The sequence below is a fragment of the Salmo salar genome, chromosome 22, assembly GCF_965601325.2.
Source record: "Salmo salar chromosome 22, fSalSal1, whole genome shotgun sequence".
Classification (NCBI taxonomy): Eukaryota; Metazoa; Chordata; class Actinopteri; order Salmoniformes; family Salmonidae; genus Salmo; species Salmo salar.
This window is the reverse complement of record NC_138312.1, coordinates 13,962,329-13,977,473: the sequence shown is the minus strand read 5'-3', so window position 1 is coordinate 13,977,473 and position 15,145 is coordinate 13,962,329. Positions and strand designations below refer to the sequence as shown.

General features: G+C 45.4%; 1 protein-coding gene across 3 annotated transcripts in view; it reads left to right on the top strand.

The window, feature by feature from the left end:
* The window catches only part of LOC106582810 (kazrin), a 168,342-nt gene that overhangs the window by 140,308 nt on the left and 12,889 nt on the right, over window positions 1-15,145 (top strand). For all 3 annotated transcript variants that reach the window (XR_001323388.3, XM_014166262.3, XM_014166261.3), the window contains exon 5: window positions 11,571-11,759. Coding sequence is in view for 2 of the 3 variants with exons in the window: in XM_014166262.3 (XP_014021737.1) it covers window positions 11,571-11,759 (189 nt within the window). In the remaining variant the exon portion in view is untranslated. The remainder of the gene's footprint in view (window positions 1-11,570; window positions 11,760-15,145) is intronic.

Genomic DNA, 15,145 nt, shown 5'->3' with positions numbered 1-15,145 from the left:
TTTCCAGGCTAGGCGTCTTATATAAACATGTGAACACGCTCTGATGTGACTTGTGGTCAAATTATCCATAAGGGTAGTGTGTTCCATAGGGGTATTGTTCTCTGTGCAGTAGGTGATGTCTTCAGTACAGTACATTATGTCCTGTGAAAGAGAGATCTCTTAGTCACTGTGTCGTTCAGCTCGCTGCCATTAGGTAGAAGTGCTATAGCAGTGACTCATCTGCCTTACCACCTGAGGCTACAGGTACGCCCTCCCGCGGTTGAGAGAGAGAGAAAGAGCAGTAATCATGTCAGAGCACACTGGTCCCCCTCCCTACAGCAGCAGCTGGAAGGGGTTAAAAAGAGGAGGGGCGAGAGAGGTTTGGAATGGAAACTGCCTCTGGGCGTGTACCAGAACAGGTAGAGAAAAGGGGAGGAGAGAGAGAGAGAATAAGCCAATGACAGCACGAGAGAGAGGGAGATGGAGAGTCCAGAGAAAACAGGCTCCCTCTCTCGGGGGAACACTTCCTAGTAACCTGGCTGGGTGGAGCCAATGGCCAGAGCTGGGAGCGGCTGAGCGAGAGGTTGCTGTGGTGTGGTGTGTTCGCTACGGTGTCTTTCTGAATGGTGTTTGTCCGAGTTGGGCTCCTCTGCTATGAGAACACACACCAGCACTGACCGTGGAGCCCAGCGGAGCCTGTGCTGTGGAGGAGAAGGAGGAGGAGGAGGACATGAGGTCCGACAGGGAGGAGGGGACATCCGGTGAGTGCGGGAGAGAGGGAACGAGGGAAGAACGAGTAGTGGGTTTAGATAATCCGTCACCGTAGAGGGTTGGTTTAGGCCAGAGCTCTGTTTCTACGGTAGAGGCGCGTGTGAGTTCACCAGTTCGTTTTCACGTGTACTCACACTGTATTTATGAAAGGAATTGGAATGATTCATGTAAACTCATTATCACCGAGTAGCTAAATAAACATCTCATCATTCGGTAATATATTTACATAATATGTTACTATACATAATGTTACTATATATGGAAAGGTTGTGTTGGCAACACATTATTGACTGTAAGTAAAAGTTGTTTGGTGTGTAATTTTAGAAAAAAATATTTCTTGGTAGTAGGTCTGCAACATAATTTGTTTATTTGTTGTACATATAAACAAATGAGGTTGATCTGGATCTGACATGTACATTGGGTAATCTGTTAATCTGTTAATCTGACATAAGCATATGAAACTCCTGGAGTGAGTCTAGTCTGGGGAATTAAGGGAGATATTTGGTGATGAGCAGCTCAGTCAACATAGCACACACAGCCTACATATTTGGGAGATGATCAGTCTGTCATATCCATAGACATAGCGCTGACCTAATCCACGTATTCCTACGGAAAACCGATGGCACATGAAGCTGGGAAGTCAACTTGGTTTTAATGTCTATGAACCTGATGCTTGCCTACTGTTAAACCTTTGCAGAAGGTTAGTTTGAAAGCTCAGCGTTACCTAGAACCTAGCCAGGTCAACATTGGAAAATGAAATAGACAGCAAATATTAACTATGATAATCAGAATTAGGACTGATTCGCTCTTTCGAGTGACGATCAGTGCAGTTATATAGAGAACATGCCGGCATGGTGACTCTCTTTGTAAGATCTCACTTGAATTGTGGCAAAGTTAATAAGTACCCCATCTAGTCTCGATATTATATGACCATGATCCTTCCACCTGAAAGTAAAACATGAATGGGCTACCATCCCAACAACCCATCACAACTCGGTGAGGCTCGATTGGATTACCCCATGAGAAAAAGTGGACTGTATATAAATGATAAAAATGTTATATGATTGTAGACTACCATTATAATTTGTGCAACCGCATCATTTTGTCATCGTGAAAAAAGATCCCCAGACATAGAATGTATTTTGGAATTCAGCATGTATTCACTTATAATTGCATACTAAATTGGTATTTGAAACATACTGTGAGCGCAATCCTCAATCTCCATGGCCATCCTCCGTCCTCCGCTCTGTCATCCTCAGTCAACCCCATAGACATTGGTCAGCCACTCCATCTCCACCAGTCAGTATGGATAACTATTGAACTTTCAAATAATTCACTGTGGGGGTCAAACTGGATCATAATATACACATTTTTGAGCCCAAAGCGTTCGCCCCCCAAAAATGTTGTACTTTTTTTTTCTATTGTGGTGATCGTAATTTACATAAGCTTTCTGTGGCAGATCAGGGCTTTTGGCACCGCTAGGTTGCTACGCCGTAACCGACCAGCAGAGCTTGTAACTTCACGCTGTAGACCGGACACTGGGGGTCTGGGCCATATCCCAGTGCTCTGGAATTGGTGTCATTTTATGTCTGGAGTTCTGTAGGTCCTACAAGTACTATCCAATCAGCATAGTTCCCCAGCGTTCCCCCTAGAATTCCTCCGCCCACCTTGACATTTGATGTGTTTGGCATTTTGATAGGAAATGGCAATCCACAGACACACCTACACTCCCATTTAATGCAGGTGTTATCTGAGAGAGCCTCCAACTCCTCCAACTGGAACCCTGACAGACACGGTCTCTGTTGCAGTGACATGGTCCTTACTGCGTTTGTCTAGATGTGTTTGTGTGTGTGCCCGTATTTGAGGAGATGAGCCCGAGGATGATCCCGTTGGTTGTGCTGCGTGACTCCTGCTGCGTGACTCCTCCGTACCCAGAGGTTGCGTTCCACATTGAGAGGAGATAATGAGTGAGCCGATGCTGCCAGATGGCACTATCAGAGATGGAGTCACACGCCGCTCCCGCAGCAGCTCACAGCAGGCCACATGATGGCATGCTCTGCAGTCCTTGACCAGCGACCAGTCCAATGTGTTACAGCTCCATAGTGAGTGGAGGTCAGTGTACATGAAGGATGCACCGCCATTAGTTTTATCTTCTCTGGATATTCATGCATTGCAACTCCGTCTTGGTGAAATATCCTCAACGGAGATGATACTGGCTTGTGGCCATACTGAACACTAATGGGACAGTGTTCAGTATAGTCTCATTGGGCAAGTCTCTTGTTCAGTATTCAGTCAAAGTCAGCCCATGTACAGTGATATCATGTCATAGAACGAACCCAGCTATGTTTAGATAGATAGATTATTGGCGTTGTTGCTGTTGATAACTAGACTGTAGGTAGTCTGAGCTGAGCGGCCTTACCAGGTTCTTGCTGCTCTTCCAGTAGCACATCCCTGGCAGTGGGCCTAATCTTCCCAGAATAAAAGTGTGAATCAATTACTATCATCTCCAGTTGGCATGCCTACACTGACCTCCGTTGTAATGTAAACTCACAGCAATTTCATTCATGGCAGCTGTTCTCTATAGATATACAAACAGGGGCATGGATAAGCAAGCGCACGCCAACAAACGTATGCACACGCACGCAAACGCACACACACACACACCTCTTTGTGGGTTCAGGCGTGCAGATTTACACACGCAGACTGAGAAATGTTCACTAGAGCTTCCAAACGGAATATGGGCCTCATATACAGTAAGATCATAGCCGTTATAGGTGACTAGATCCCCAGGTTGCCATGACAAGAAAGAAACACAAGTGAGGCGTAAAGTCTTAACATATATGGAAGGAAACCCAGGGTCCACTCTCTCGCGTATTGTTTACGTTGTGCAGTGGATGCTGTGGTTAAGTAAGGTTGAGAGCCAGTGCCGATGTATAATTCATGTTCACATACATTATAGAAGGGCCCTGTAATATCCTGAGTGGAAAACGAACCTGCTGGTACTTACGTGCAGCCAGGCGCTGTTCAGGGATCAAGCAGCGACGGTTCATGTTGTGTTGTTTTCTGTTGTGTTGTGTGGTGTTATATTCTCTCACCCACTCACACTCTTCCCTGGCCCTATCAATGGCTTAGGTACTAAGACAGCCCACAGGCTATCCAACCAAAATGACTGACTATTGTAGAGAATCTCAACAAAGAGTTGTGGAGCAGGTTTAAAACAGCCACTAATCTCCCTGCTGCCTCCCACCCGCCAAAACTCCCCCTCGGATCCAAAACCCGTCATTGACTGAATGAATGTGGTTGCTATTTTTGATGCAACCATTTCTATTGGCCTTCCTGTATCATTTCTTGTGGATTCGATGTTATCCTCTTATGTAATGCACTATATTTGGTTCATCCTCTTGACTTGAGATGTGAACAAAATACTCTTCGTTTTCATGGAGATTACAGGATGTCTCTTTCGAGACTGCTCTCATCAAGTCGCTCTGAACAGCCATTTTGTGATTCCTTCCACATGGTCTTACAATAGGCCTTTTAGATCTGTTTGCTTCATGAGAAACGAAATGAATCGATTCGGAGTGGATAGTACGGATATTCCAAGTGATGAGTGAAGGACCTCCGTGACCAGTAGAATCCTGTCTGTATATCCTCCCAACAGAGAGAGCGAAAGGGAGAGGGGTTTGTCTGAGGAGGCACAGAACACGCAGGCTAATAATAAGAGGGCTCTCTCTCAACCACACCCACACTTCTGTTTGACTATGAAGGATCTCTAGGCTCATATTATCTGCATGAGGAGTTGGATGAGGAGCAGCGGCCGACCCGTCATCCCCTCGCGGCGATCCCAGTACAGCTCTCCTTTCCTGAGGATCGTCTCCTCCACGCAGTAATGATCAGAGATGCAGAGCGCACCAGGCAGCCACGCGCACTCGCATTAGTACGCACGCACACACACAAGCGCACGTACACACACACACACACACACACACACGCACACACGCACGCACACACACACACACACACACACACACACACACACACACACACACACACACACACACACACACACACACACACACACACACACACACACACACACACACACACACCAATACTGCCATCCAAGCATCACGTGACTCCTCCGTCACACACATAGAGCGGTTGAAGTCTGGGAAGGGAGGAGAGACAAAGAGACATGGAGGCACAGATGCTCTGTGGCCTGGAGCAGACTATAAGATGTAATATATTCATAACCATCGCCAGCTACTAAAACCTCACTGTAGGCATCCAAGCAACTTTATGAACCCCAGTAATGAAATATTGAATTAATCTAATTGAAAATGTGGCTTCAGAAGTAAGGAGATGTCAAAGTGGATGAAGCTTGGCAAGTCAGGTGACTACTGAATAGTTGTGTCATGAGAGGTCAGTGAGCCAGAGGGGGTTGGCCCAATGGCTCCCTTTGATTGACAGCTGCCTGCAGCACCACAGCCAAGGATGGGTCACGATAATCTCAGAGAGTAACAGGTGAATTCTATCTTAATGTAGCAGATGTAAAATAATCGCCTGAGGTCGGAAGAAACTGGAAACATCCGGTTTTCAGGCTTCGCCTCTTCTCTGCTTTTCTCCTGAAAACCAGATGCTTCCGGTTTCGACCGGCCCCCCTGCTGACAGTGGGTTAATGCAGCATAATCAGCTGGAATGCAGTTCACATCATCAACAAACATGTTAACATTTCTGACTGTTGTTGCTGGAGCAGCACGGAGACGTCCTGAGTTTCTGAACATGCTGTGTAACGATTCATATGTTTATCTTCCTAGTTTTATATTAAAAAAAGACTTATGAAAAGGATGGCGGAGGGGTGGCAGACGCTTGTGATGAACCATTGTAATGATGTTCTGAGCAGTGTTTTATGTTGGTCTACTCAGTGAGTCACACAGGGGCTTTTGTTCAGTGCTGTTTGAACCTCCCCAGCATCCTTTCTGTGCTTTTATCAGCCGCTAACAACGGCAAATTATTGTTTAAATAAAAACTGAAAGGATTTGAAAGGGTTGAATATTTTGCTACTTGGTAGCTCTAGTGACCTCAGTGCATTAGTGAATAATTCTCCAGGTTATAGTGGCCTTTTTTTACTACACTACAGTTATCTGCAATGCTACTGTAAAATATTGGTTGTCTGCATATTCTCTAAAAAAAAATCATTCATCTTCTCCTCCCCCAACTCCAATTCCCCCTCTCCTCTCCATACTGGGTGTATTAGAGCTGTGCAGCACCAGCACAGACACACATGCTAATACACGCACTCCACACACACGCACACATGGATTTTGTATTGTAGATATGTGGTAGTAGAGTAGTGGCCTGAGGGAACACGCTTAACGTGTTGTGAAAAGTCTTATGAAATGGAATGGCGTGTAAATATTTTCAATTGTATATCAATGTCAAGGCAGCAGCTAATGAAGATCCTTAATAAATACAAATACCAATCCCACCAGGGGAACACATTGTGGGGAATAGTAGTGTAGAGAGAAACAGGACCCAAATGTACGGGAGTGAAAATACCTCTAGTCCGTGTTCGATTTCCAGATTATTGTGGGAACTGACAATCAAATAGTAATCCAAGGATTGTGAAGGTTTTAAACATATTGCGAGATTACAGCGTTCCTACTAATGCTGCTTCTGCTTACCCAGTAAAACCCTTCCCTGTTCAGCACTCCACATACAGTAGAACATAATACAGTAACCATGGATAGAAATACAGGATCAATGCTCTTAAACGATGGAGCTTTATGGAATGTACTGAGTGAGAGTGTAATACTCTTCTCTGGTCTCAAACCAACAGATACTGTGCCAGATGTATACTGACATGTCGCTGTCACTCTCCAGACATAAAGTGTGGAGTCCCGTGTACTTCGTTCCATACATTAACTGAAGTAGATCAACCAGGCTAAGCAGCATCCATCCAACAGTACCCACACTGTTTCTCAAATAGAGAAAGCGGCCCCTGCAGTGTATGTAAATGGATGTTGAAAATAATCATTTACAAGGTTAATATTGCTGTTAAGTGCGCTGTTTGTGCTGCAAGAATAATGTGGAATGTTTGAAAATGGAAATGTAAGAGAGTAATTCATGCACATATTTGAGTTAGGTGATTATATTTTCAAAGGACCATGGTTTGCCTAATCATTCGCTGTAAGCTCTTTCTCTCTGTTGTTCACTGGCAAATTCCCTGCTATAACAAACCTGAGGAACGTGTTCCATTTATTACACTGAATATTGCAGTCGGGGATGCAGATCATACATTTTCATAACCCGGTCAATCTAACAGGGTCCGTGGAGATGCTTATTAAGATGATACAGAGGTCTGCACACAGTAACCACTGTGTAATGGACAGTTTCACACTGTATTAAGGTGTCGTGTCTTTGCAAGAGTACCGTTCCACTCAGTTAGGACAATGCCGGTGGATATTTATAGTTAACACGGTGTAGCTGAGAGTTGAAGGACAAATTTGGTGTCACTCCGGTCAGCATTGTGGCTACCTGAAACAGGAGAGGAGGAATGACCAAAGCCTCTGGCATAGTAACAAATGCAGAGGGAGGTGACACCCGTCCAGACATTCCTACAGAGTATACCACATAGAGGTAGAGCATATAGCTGCTATCAACCATGTGTTTGACACTCGTATCAAACACACAGCACGGATACCTAGCTCATGCCTCTGGCTTCTTTTAGCCACGAAGCAAACAGCCACTAGACCTCTCAGTACCTGAATGGAGAAGCCAGTGGGAGGGAAGAGCACGGGTTGATGGCCTGGTCAGACTCAGAGCAGTCCTGATGGAGCTTTTAATAGAGTCGTGGCTCAGACAGGAATAGTTGAGTGGGCCACTGCTGAGTGAAGAGATGAGGTCTTCTTCTCTCCTCAGGAAGGTGGCTACAGGAACAGGGCATTCACCGTCTACTGGTGGGGCTATGACAGTAGACAAGAAATGATGCTAACAATACAACAGGCTAGTGGTAGGGCTGTGGCGGTCATGACATTTTGTCAGCCGTTGATTGTCAAGCAAATAACTGCCGGTCTCACGGTAATTGAGCGTTCATTAACATAAACACATTTAGCATTCCTGGCTTCCATGCATAGCCTACAAGCCACTAATACAGACCTTTGGAATATTTGCATTTTAAAAAGTCGAATAAATCCATTTAATATACACCATCACAATAAATCCAGGTCTAAAGAAGCATGATATGAAGAAAATGTGGTCTATTTCAGAAGAACAGAATAGCATACTCTGCGTTGTCCTTATGTTAGGTCCTGATATGGCTATGCCATATGGCTGTGGGCTACACTAGTTCATTTAGCAGACAAGATTTGCTTAGAATTGCGTGGCATTATTTTATATTATTTTATAGTATGAAGAATACAATTGAACAAAGCTGAATAAAATAGAAAGGATATTTCCTCCAAACGACATGAGATGTGCGACTATGATTTGAAAAAGTCTGCAAGAAAACATATGCTGTTTCTTGCCTTAAGCTGGGCGTCATTCGCAAGTGATAATATATAATTGACAAGTGATAGGCTAATATTGTCACCGATCAGACTGTTCTTGATTTAATCTTGTCTTTACATACGTTATTTAGTATATGTGTGAAATTTGTTTGGATTTAGAATGGACCATTATCATCCAACCGTCTCGAAACGGGCAGCGGGAAAAAAGACATGTCATCTATGCTTTTCCCGTGGTTCATTTTCATGCCAGCCAGGTAGGCTATACTCCTGTTGTAAAGAGAAGCAATGTGCCTAATATTAAGAAATAAATAGGCCTAGCCTATAGAAAGCTGATGGGATCCTCCTCTTTTTAATAGAGGCCATCACTCTGTTTTCTCACGCAGTTGCCTAGCCTATAGAAATGTTGTGCAACATGAGCTCATGGGCTCTCATGAAGGGTTTGATTCAATTTTTGGTTACATTGATGTCAGAGTGATTAGAGGGACAATAGAGTGCTGAGTACCAGGCAGTTAGCAAGTTTGGTAGGCTACTAATGACCATCAGCAGCATCAGAGCTTGGAGAAGCTTAATTATAGTGACTGAACGGTCACGTGGAATTTGACTGCAGTCATGACTCGTGACCACTGGTGTGGCAGTAATACGATCACCGTCACAGCCCAAGCCAGGGGACATTATGGCCAGTCAGTACAAACTATTTATTTTGGCTTATTCTTCAATAGTGTATACAAAAAGATGACCTCTCAGGATTGTCCCACACGTGTGCCTAGGCTTGCAAAATCCAGGGAACTTTTAATACATTCCCTGTTTTCCCCGAAATCAGGAGGGAATAAGCAGGAAATCCAGAATCCTCCAACCAGGAAAGCAAGAAATTCCCGGAATTTTGCAACCCTGTGCATTGTGTGAGAAAAAAACAACCAAACACGAGTAATTTCACTATGTGCACGTGTTTAAACCAAACTGACGACGAGATGCTGTGCAGCCTCTCTTCTCCTGATGATGTCACTGCCAACAGGCTTATCTGAACTGAAATATCTCTGGGAAAAAAATAAAGAAGATTCTCCAGGATTTGCCTTGCCTTCATTTCATACCGACTTTGAGGCAGGCAGGGGGGGAGGCAGGGAACCTGAAAGAGGAGTGATTATGCAGCTCAGAGCTGGAAGTGGGGAGTAATGGCAGGATGAGGGTTTGGGGGGAATCGATGGGAAAGTGTATTTGAGGGAATTATGGTGCTGATTGCTTGTGCTTAAATCACCCTCTGTTCGGTTCCCACAGTATCTACAGAATCTCTGAGTGCTCGCCATGTGTCTGTCTCGCATATGTTAAGCCATGTTGACTAGCTCTGTTCAAACTGCTCCACGATCGCCCGTGTAGATGCATACACTCTCCACAGTGCTGGTGATAACAATTTCCTTGAAGTAGCCTACTTACCTCTACATATAAATCTACATGATCATTATCATACACATAAAATGATATCCCATTAGAGTTAAACTGACCTGAAACACTCTCCGGCGTAGGGAGGGGACACACAGCCATTTTGAAAATTGCTGACTGTTGTTTATTTTTTATCTTCCATGTTAGCATCCTTGGTGCGTTATGCATGCTAGGACATCATTGTATGATACTGTCACACAGAGAGGGGGGCATTTAGACCCTCTCAACCACAGAACAGAACCGCAGATCGTATTTATTTCACAGCTAGAGATCGTACTTATCACACTACAGATTGCTCTAACAGCGCAGATAGGACTGCAGATCATCTGTACAGCGCGTAACTGCCTGGGACGTATACTTTGAACTTGTGTCTGGCTGCTCTGCTCTACAGAGCGATCAAAGGCGGCAGCTGGCCTCACCTGCAACAACTAAGCAAGCCTGTATAGGTAAACAGATGAGTGGGTTTAGCGGGCGAGAAGGCTGTGAAAGGTTGCTCTCTCCAGGAAACTACCTCCTGGATGCCAAGTACAATACGGAGCTGCTGCCCAGCGGGTCTCTTCACAGCCAGAGTCGACAGTGACCGATGGACTGTCCCTTCCTCTCTTTTCTGGGCCTCTGCAGCCCCACGCAGTCTGGCTACAATGCCCTTGGCTATCTTAGACCAGAGGAAGGATAGTGGCCAAAACGGTCCAAAACCACTTCCAGGAGCCATCAGATTTTTACAGGTGTCCTCACCAGGTACCAACCAACCCTTTCCCTGCTTAGGGGCAGGGCTGGAAGTGTTTTGGCCACTGAATTCTGCAACTGGTCAAGCTTCTTCCCAGACATACTGACATTGTGCATCGTTCTAAACCATTATAGATATTCAAGAATGTTCAAGAAGCTAGTGCGAAAATATAACTCGGTATTACAAGGCCATTCCTTTCTTGTGGTGGCCCTTATTGGGCAAAAAAAAAAAGAAACTGTAAACAAACCCCAGTTAGTCAATACCTTATAAAATGGATGCCCAGTTTAGCGTATTTGTGTTCTGTGTTGCTTGCCTTGGTGAATGTGTTTGTGTATTAGGAGATACTGTGCCAATTACTGTCTTGATTCTCTCTGTTTCTCTGTGTGGTTTCCTTGGTTTCCTGCTCTTGTTTATCACTCTAAGTCCCTAAGCTCCCAGAGGGCTGTGAGGCGTATGTCAGTGGAAAGGCACGGAGCTAAAGAACATGGCTGAAGCTTGTTTTCCAGATAGATTTTTTATAGTCTTATCAAACCACTGTCTGTCACCGCTCTGTAGCCTTGCCAGTTTGAGTCCTGAGACTGTCACTCCTCATTTAACTCTATCTCTCTATCTCTCTATCACCCATGGCTTCAGCTTATATAGAGCCTGCTGTGCATGTGAATGTGTGTGCGCGTGCGCTGGTGCGTCTGCATATGAGCGAGCTTGTGCATGTGTTGTTGTGGGTTTTCCTCTCTGAAAATGTGTTGAGTGTAGCCTCATTATTGCACTCTCTCTGCTCCTCTCCCCTTAAGTTTGTCACCCTGTTTCACACCCCCCCTCCTCTCCCTCTTTCTGATATCGACTCTCACGACGTCCACCGTCTCCCTCGCTCATTCGCTCTGCCTTTCTCCCCCTCTCTATACCCGTCAACTTCTCCCTCTACATTCTCATTCTATTTTCCTCCTGTCTGTTTTTACTTCCATCTCTCTTCCCTATTCTCCTCTCCACTCATCCTTCCCCACCCCTTCTCTGGTCCTTATTCTTTCACTTCATTCTCTCCATTCCTCACCTCGAGGGGTTAAAAGCAGAAAGAGATTTCTGTGGACTGTAAGAAATGGACAAATAGGTAGATTCTTCTTCTAACTTCTCTCTCTCTCTCCTCTGTTCCTCCATAGTGTTGCTGCGTGAGGAGGTGGCCCAGCTGCAGGAGGAGGTGCACCTGTTGAGGCAGATGAAGGACATGTTGAGTAAGGACCTGGAGGAGACCCAGGGATGCTCCTCCCACCTCCTTTCAGCCACTGAGCTCCGTGTGCAGCTGGGAGACAAGGAGCAGGAGCTGGACCGCGCCAAGGAGGCCTTACAAGGTCAGGACGACCCCCGTAGTGCTCACCTACTACCCTGTCCTACCTGAGTCCTACCCTACGGTCCCTCCTCGAGTCCATCCTACCGTTTGACCTGAGTCCTACCCTTCTGTCCTACCTGAGTCCTACTCTACTGTCCTACCAGAGTCCTACTCTACTCTCCTACCTGAGTCCTACCCTTCTGTCCTACCTGAGTCCTACTCTACTGTCCTACCAGAGTCCTACTCTACTGTCCTACCTGAGTCCTACACTACTGTCCTACATGTGTCCTACACTACAGTCCTACTTGAGTTCTACTACTGTCCTACCTGAGTCCTACCCTACTGTCCTACCTGAGTTCTACCCTACTATCCTACCCGAGTCCTGCCCTACTGTCCTACCTGAGTCCTACCCTTCTTTCCTACCTGAGTCCTACCCTACTGTCCAACCTGTCCTACCTGAGTCCTACTTGAGGTCTACTTGAGTCCTACCCTACTGTTCTACTTGATTCCTACCTGAGCCCTACCCTACTGTCCTTCCATGACTACTACCCTACTTACCTATCTGAGTCCTACCCTACTGTTCTACCTGAGTCCTACCCTACTGTTCTACCTGAGTTCTACCCTACTGTCCTACCTGAGTCCTACCCTACTGTTCTACCTGAGTTCTACCCTACTGTGTTACCTGAGTCCTACCCTACTGTTCTACCTGAATCCTACCCTACTGTCCTATCTGAGTCCTACTCTACTGTCCTACCCGAGTCCTACCCTACTGTTCTACCTGAATTCTACCCTACTGTCCTATCTGAGTCCTACCCTACTGTCCTACCTGAGTCCTACCCTACTGTCCTATCTGAGTTCTACCCTACTGTCCTATCTGAGTTCTACCCTACTGTCCTACCTGAGTCCTACCCTACTGTCCTACCTGAGTTCTACCCTACTATCCTACCCGAGTCCTGCCCTACTGTCCTACCTGAGTCCTACCCTTCTTTCCTACCTGAGTCCTACCCTACTGTCCTACCTGAGTCCTGCCATACTGTCCTACCTGAGTCCTACCCTACTGTCCAACCTGTCCTACCTGAGTCCTACTTGAGGTCTACTTGAGTCCTACCCTACTGTTCTACTTGATTCCTACCTGAGCCCTACCCTACTGTCCTTCCATGACTACTACCCTACTTACCTATCTGAGTCCTACCCTACTGTTCTACCTGAGTCCTACCCTACTGTTCTACCTGAGTTCTACCCTACTGTCCTACCTGAGTCCTACCCTACTGTTCTACCTGAGTTCTACCCTACTGTGTTACCTGAGCCCTACCCTACTGTCCTTCCATGACTACTACCCTACTTACCTATCTGAGTCCTACCCTACTGTTCTACCTGAGTCCTACCCTACTGTTCTACCTGAGGTCTACCCTACTGTCCTACCTGAGTCCTACCCTACTGTTCTACCTGAGTTCTACCCTACTGTGTTACCTGAGTCCTACCCTACTGTTCTACCTGAATCCTACCCTACTGTCCTATCTGAGTCCTACTCTACTGTCCTACCCGAGTCCTACCCTACTGTTCTACCTGAATTCTACCCTACTGTCCTATCTGAGTCCTACCCTACTGTTCTACCTGAGTTCTACCCTACTGTCCTACCTGAGTCCTACCCTACTGTCCTATCTGAGTTCTACCCTACTGTCCTATCTGAGTTCTACCCTACTGTCCTACCTGAGTCCTACCCTACTGTACTACCTGAGTCCTACCCTACTGTCCTATCTGAGTTCTACCCTACTGTCCTATCTGAGTTCTACCCTACTGTCCTATCTGAGTCCTGCTACTGTTCTACCTGAGTCCTACCCTACTGTCCTTCCATGACTACTACCCTACTTACCTATCTGAGTCCTACCCTACTTACCTACCTGAGTCCTACCCTACTGTTCTACCTGAGTCCAATTATACTACACAGCTGTCTGAGCCCTGCCACACCCACTTAAGCCCCATATGTTTCTCACACAGCTCAGTCAAACCCACTTCATCTCAGTAGAGATAACATCAGTTTATCACTCAACACATCGATCAGTCAATCCCTTTCAAAATGCAATCTGACGTAGTTGTGTCTGGTATGGGCCACATGTTTATCTAAATACTAACTGTGTGGTAGAGAAATCCTATCTGTCATCTCCAAATCTCCTATCAGTCATGATGTGTGTGTGAGGGAGATAAGTCAATACCTTCTGCCTGTTCTATCCTTCCAACATTGTCAGTAATGAGATCTGTTCATCAGTCCACAGTCTAGGCTCAGTTCTTGTAAGGTTGAGATCTATAAATGGTAGCACAAAGGCATTGCTTTATGATACAGTGTATGCTTTTGGCTTGGAGTGGAATGCTATGTAGAGTATGTGGTAGTGAGAGGAGACAGCTTGTCATCGTACTGTGGCCAAGTGTGGTTCGCCAACTCCTCTTACCCCTGCCCGCAAAGCAATATTTTACAGATAAATATTTACTTGCTTGTTTAACCCAAAGAAAGCAAAGTTAACGAAGTTATCCCCTTCTGAGACAGACTGGCTGCATGTAGAATGGTGGGAGCGTGAAAATGTAAAGAAGACAAACCTATAACTCATCTCTCTAACGTCCCCCCATCTATCCCTCCTCCTCTGTCTTCCTCTCTTCCGCTCAGGGAGCAACAGGCGGGAGGTGGCGTGCTCATAGATGTAGAGCTCTCTTGTGTAACTGTTGAAGAACAGGTTTAAATGTTGAGTGAGGAGAGTTATGGTGGAACATGTACATTGGGAATTCTTAAGCCTCAATGATTGCCACCTGTGTTGCGGTTATTGCGAGGACAGCTTCTCCTTTTCTTTGAATAAAGAGCTTCTGGAATACTGTTCGTAAGTCACAATCTTACTCTGCCTGTCAAGGCTTTCTCTAGATTCCTGTCCTACAAATACGGCTGATGAGTTATGGTCTCTACTGAAAAGCAAGTTTCAACCCTGGAAGTTGGCTGTTTTTAAACAGGCTGTCTGTGTAGCAAATGCCATATATGCCAAGCGTATTTAGGAAAGGATAGGTGAATGTAGTCTCCACATCAGTCTGTGTGTTTATGTGACTATCTGCTACTGATCTTAGAGCATTACATCATTTACTCCATGGTGCTTCTATGGAAAAGCAGTGTTGCTCTCCCTGGAATTGTACAATATGTCACAGTGCCATCTTGTGGCAATCCAATATACAGTGCATTCGGAAAGTATTCAGACCCCTTAACTTTTTCCACATTACATTATTCTAAAATTGATTGAATCGTTTTTTTCCCCCTCATCAGTCTACACACAATAGCCCATAATGACAAAGTGAAAACTGTTTTTTAGAAATGTTTGCAAATGTATTCAAAATAAAACACTGAAATATCACATTTACATAAGTATTCAGACC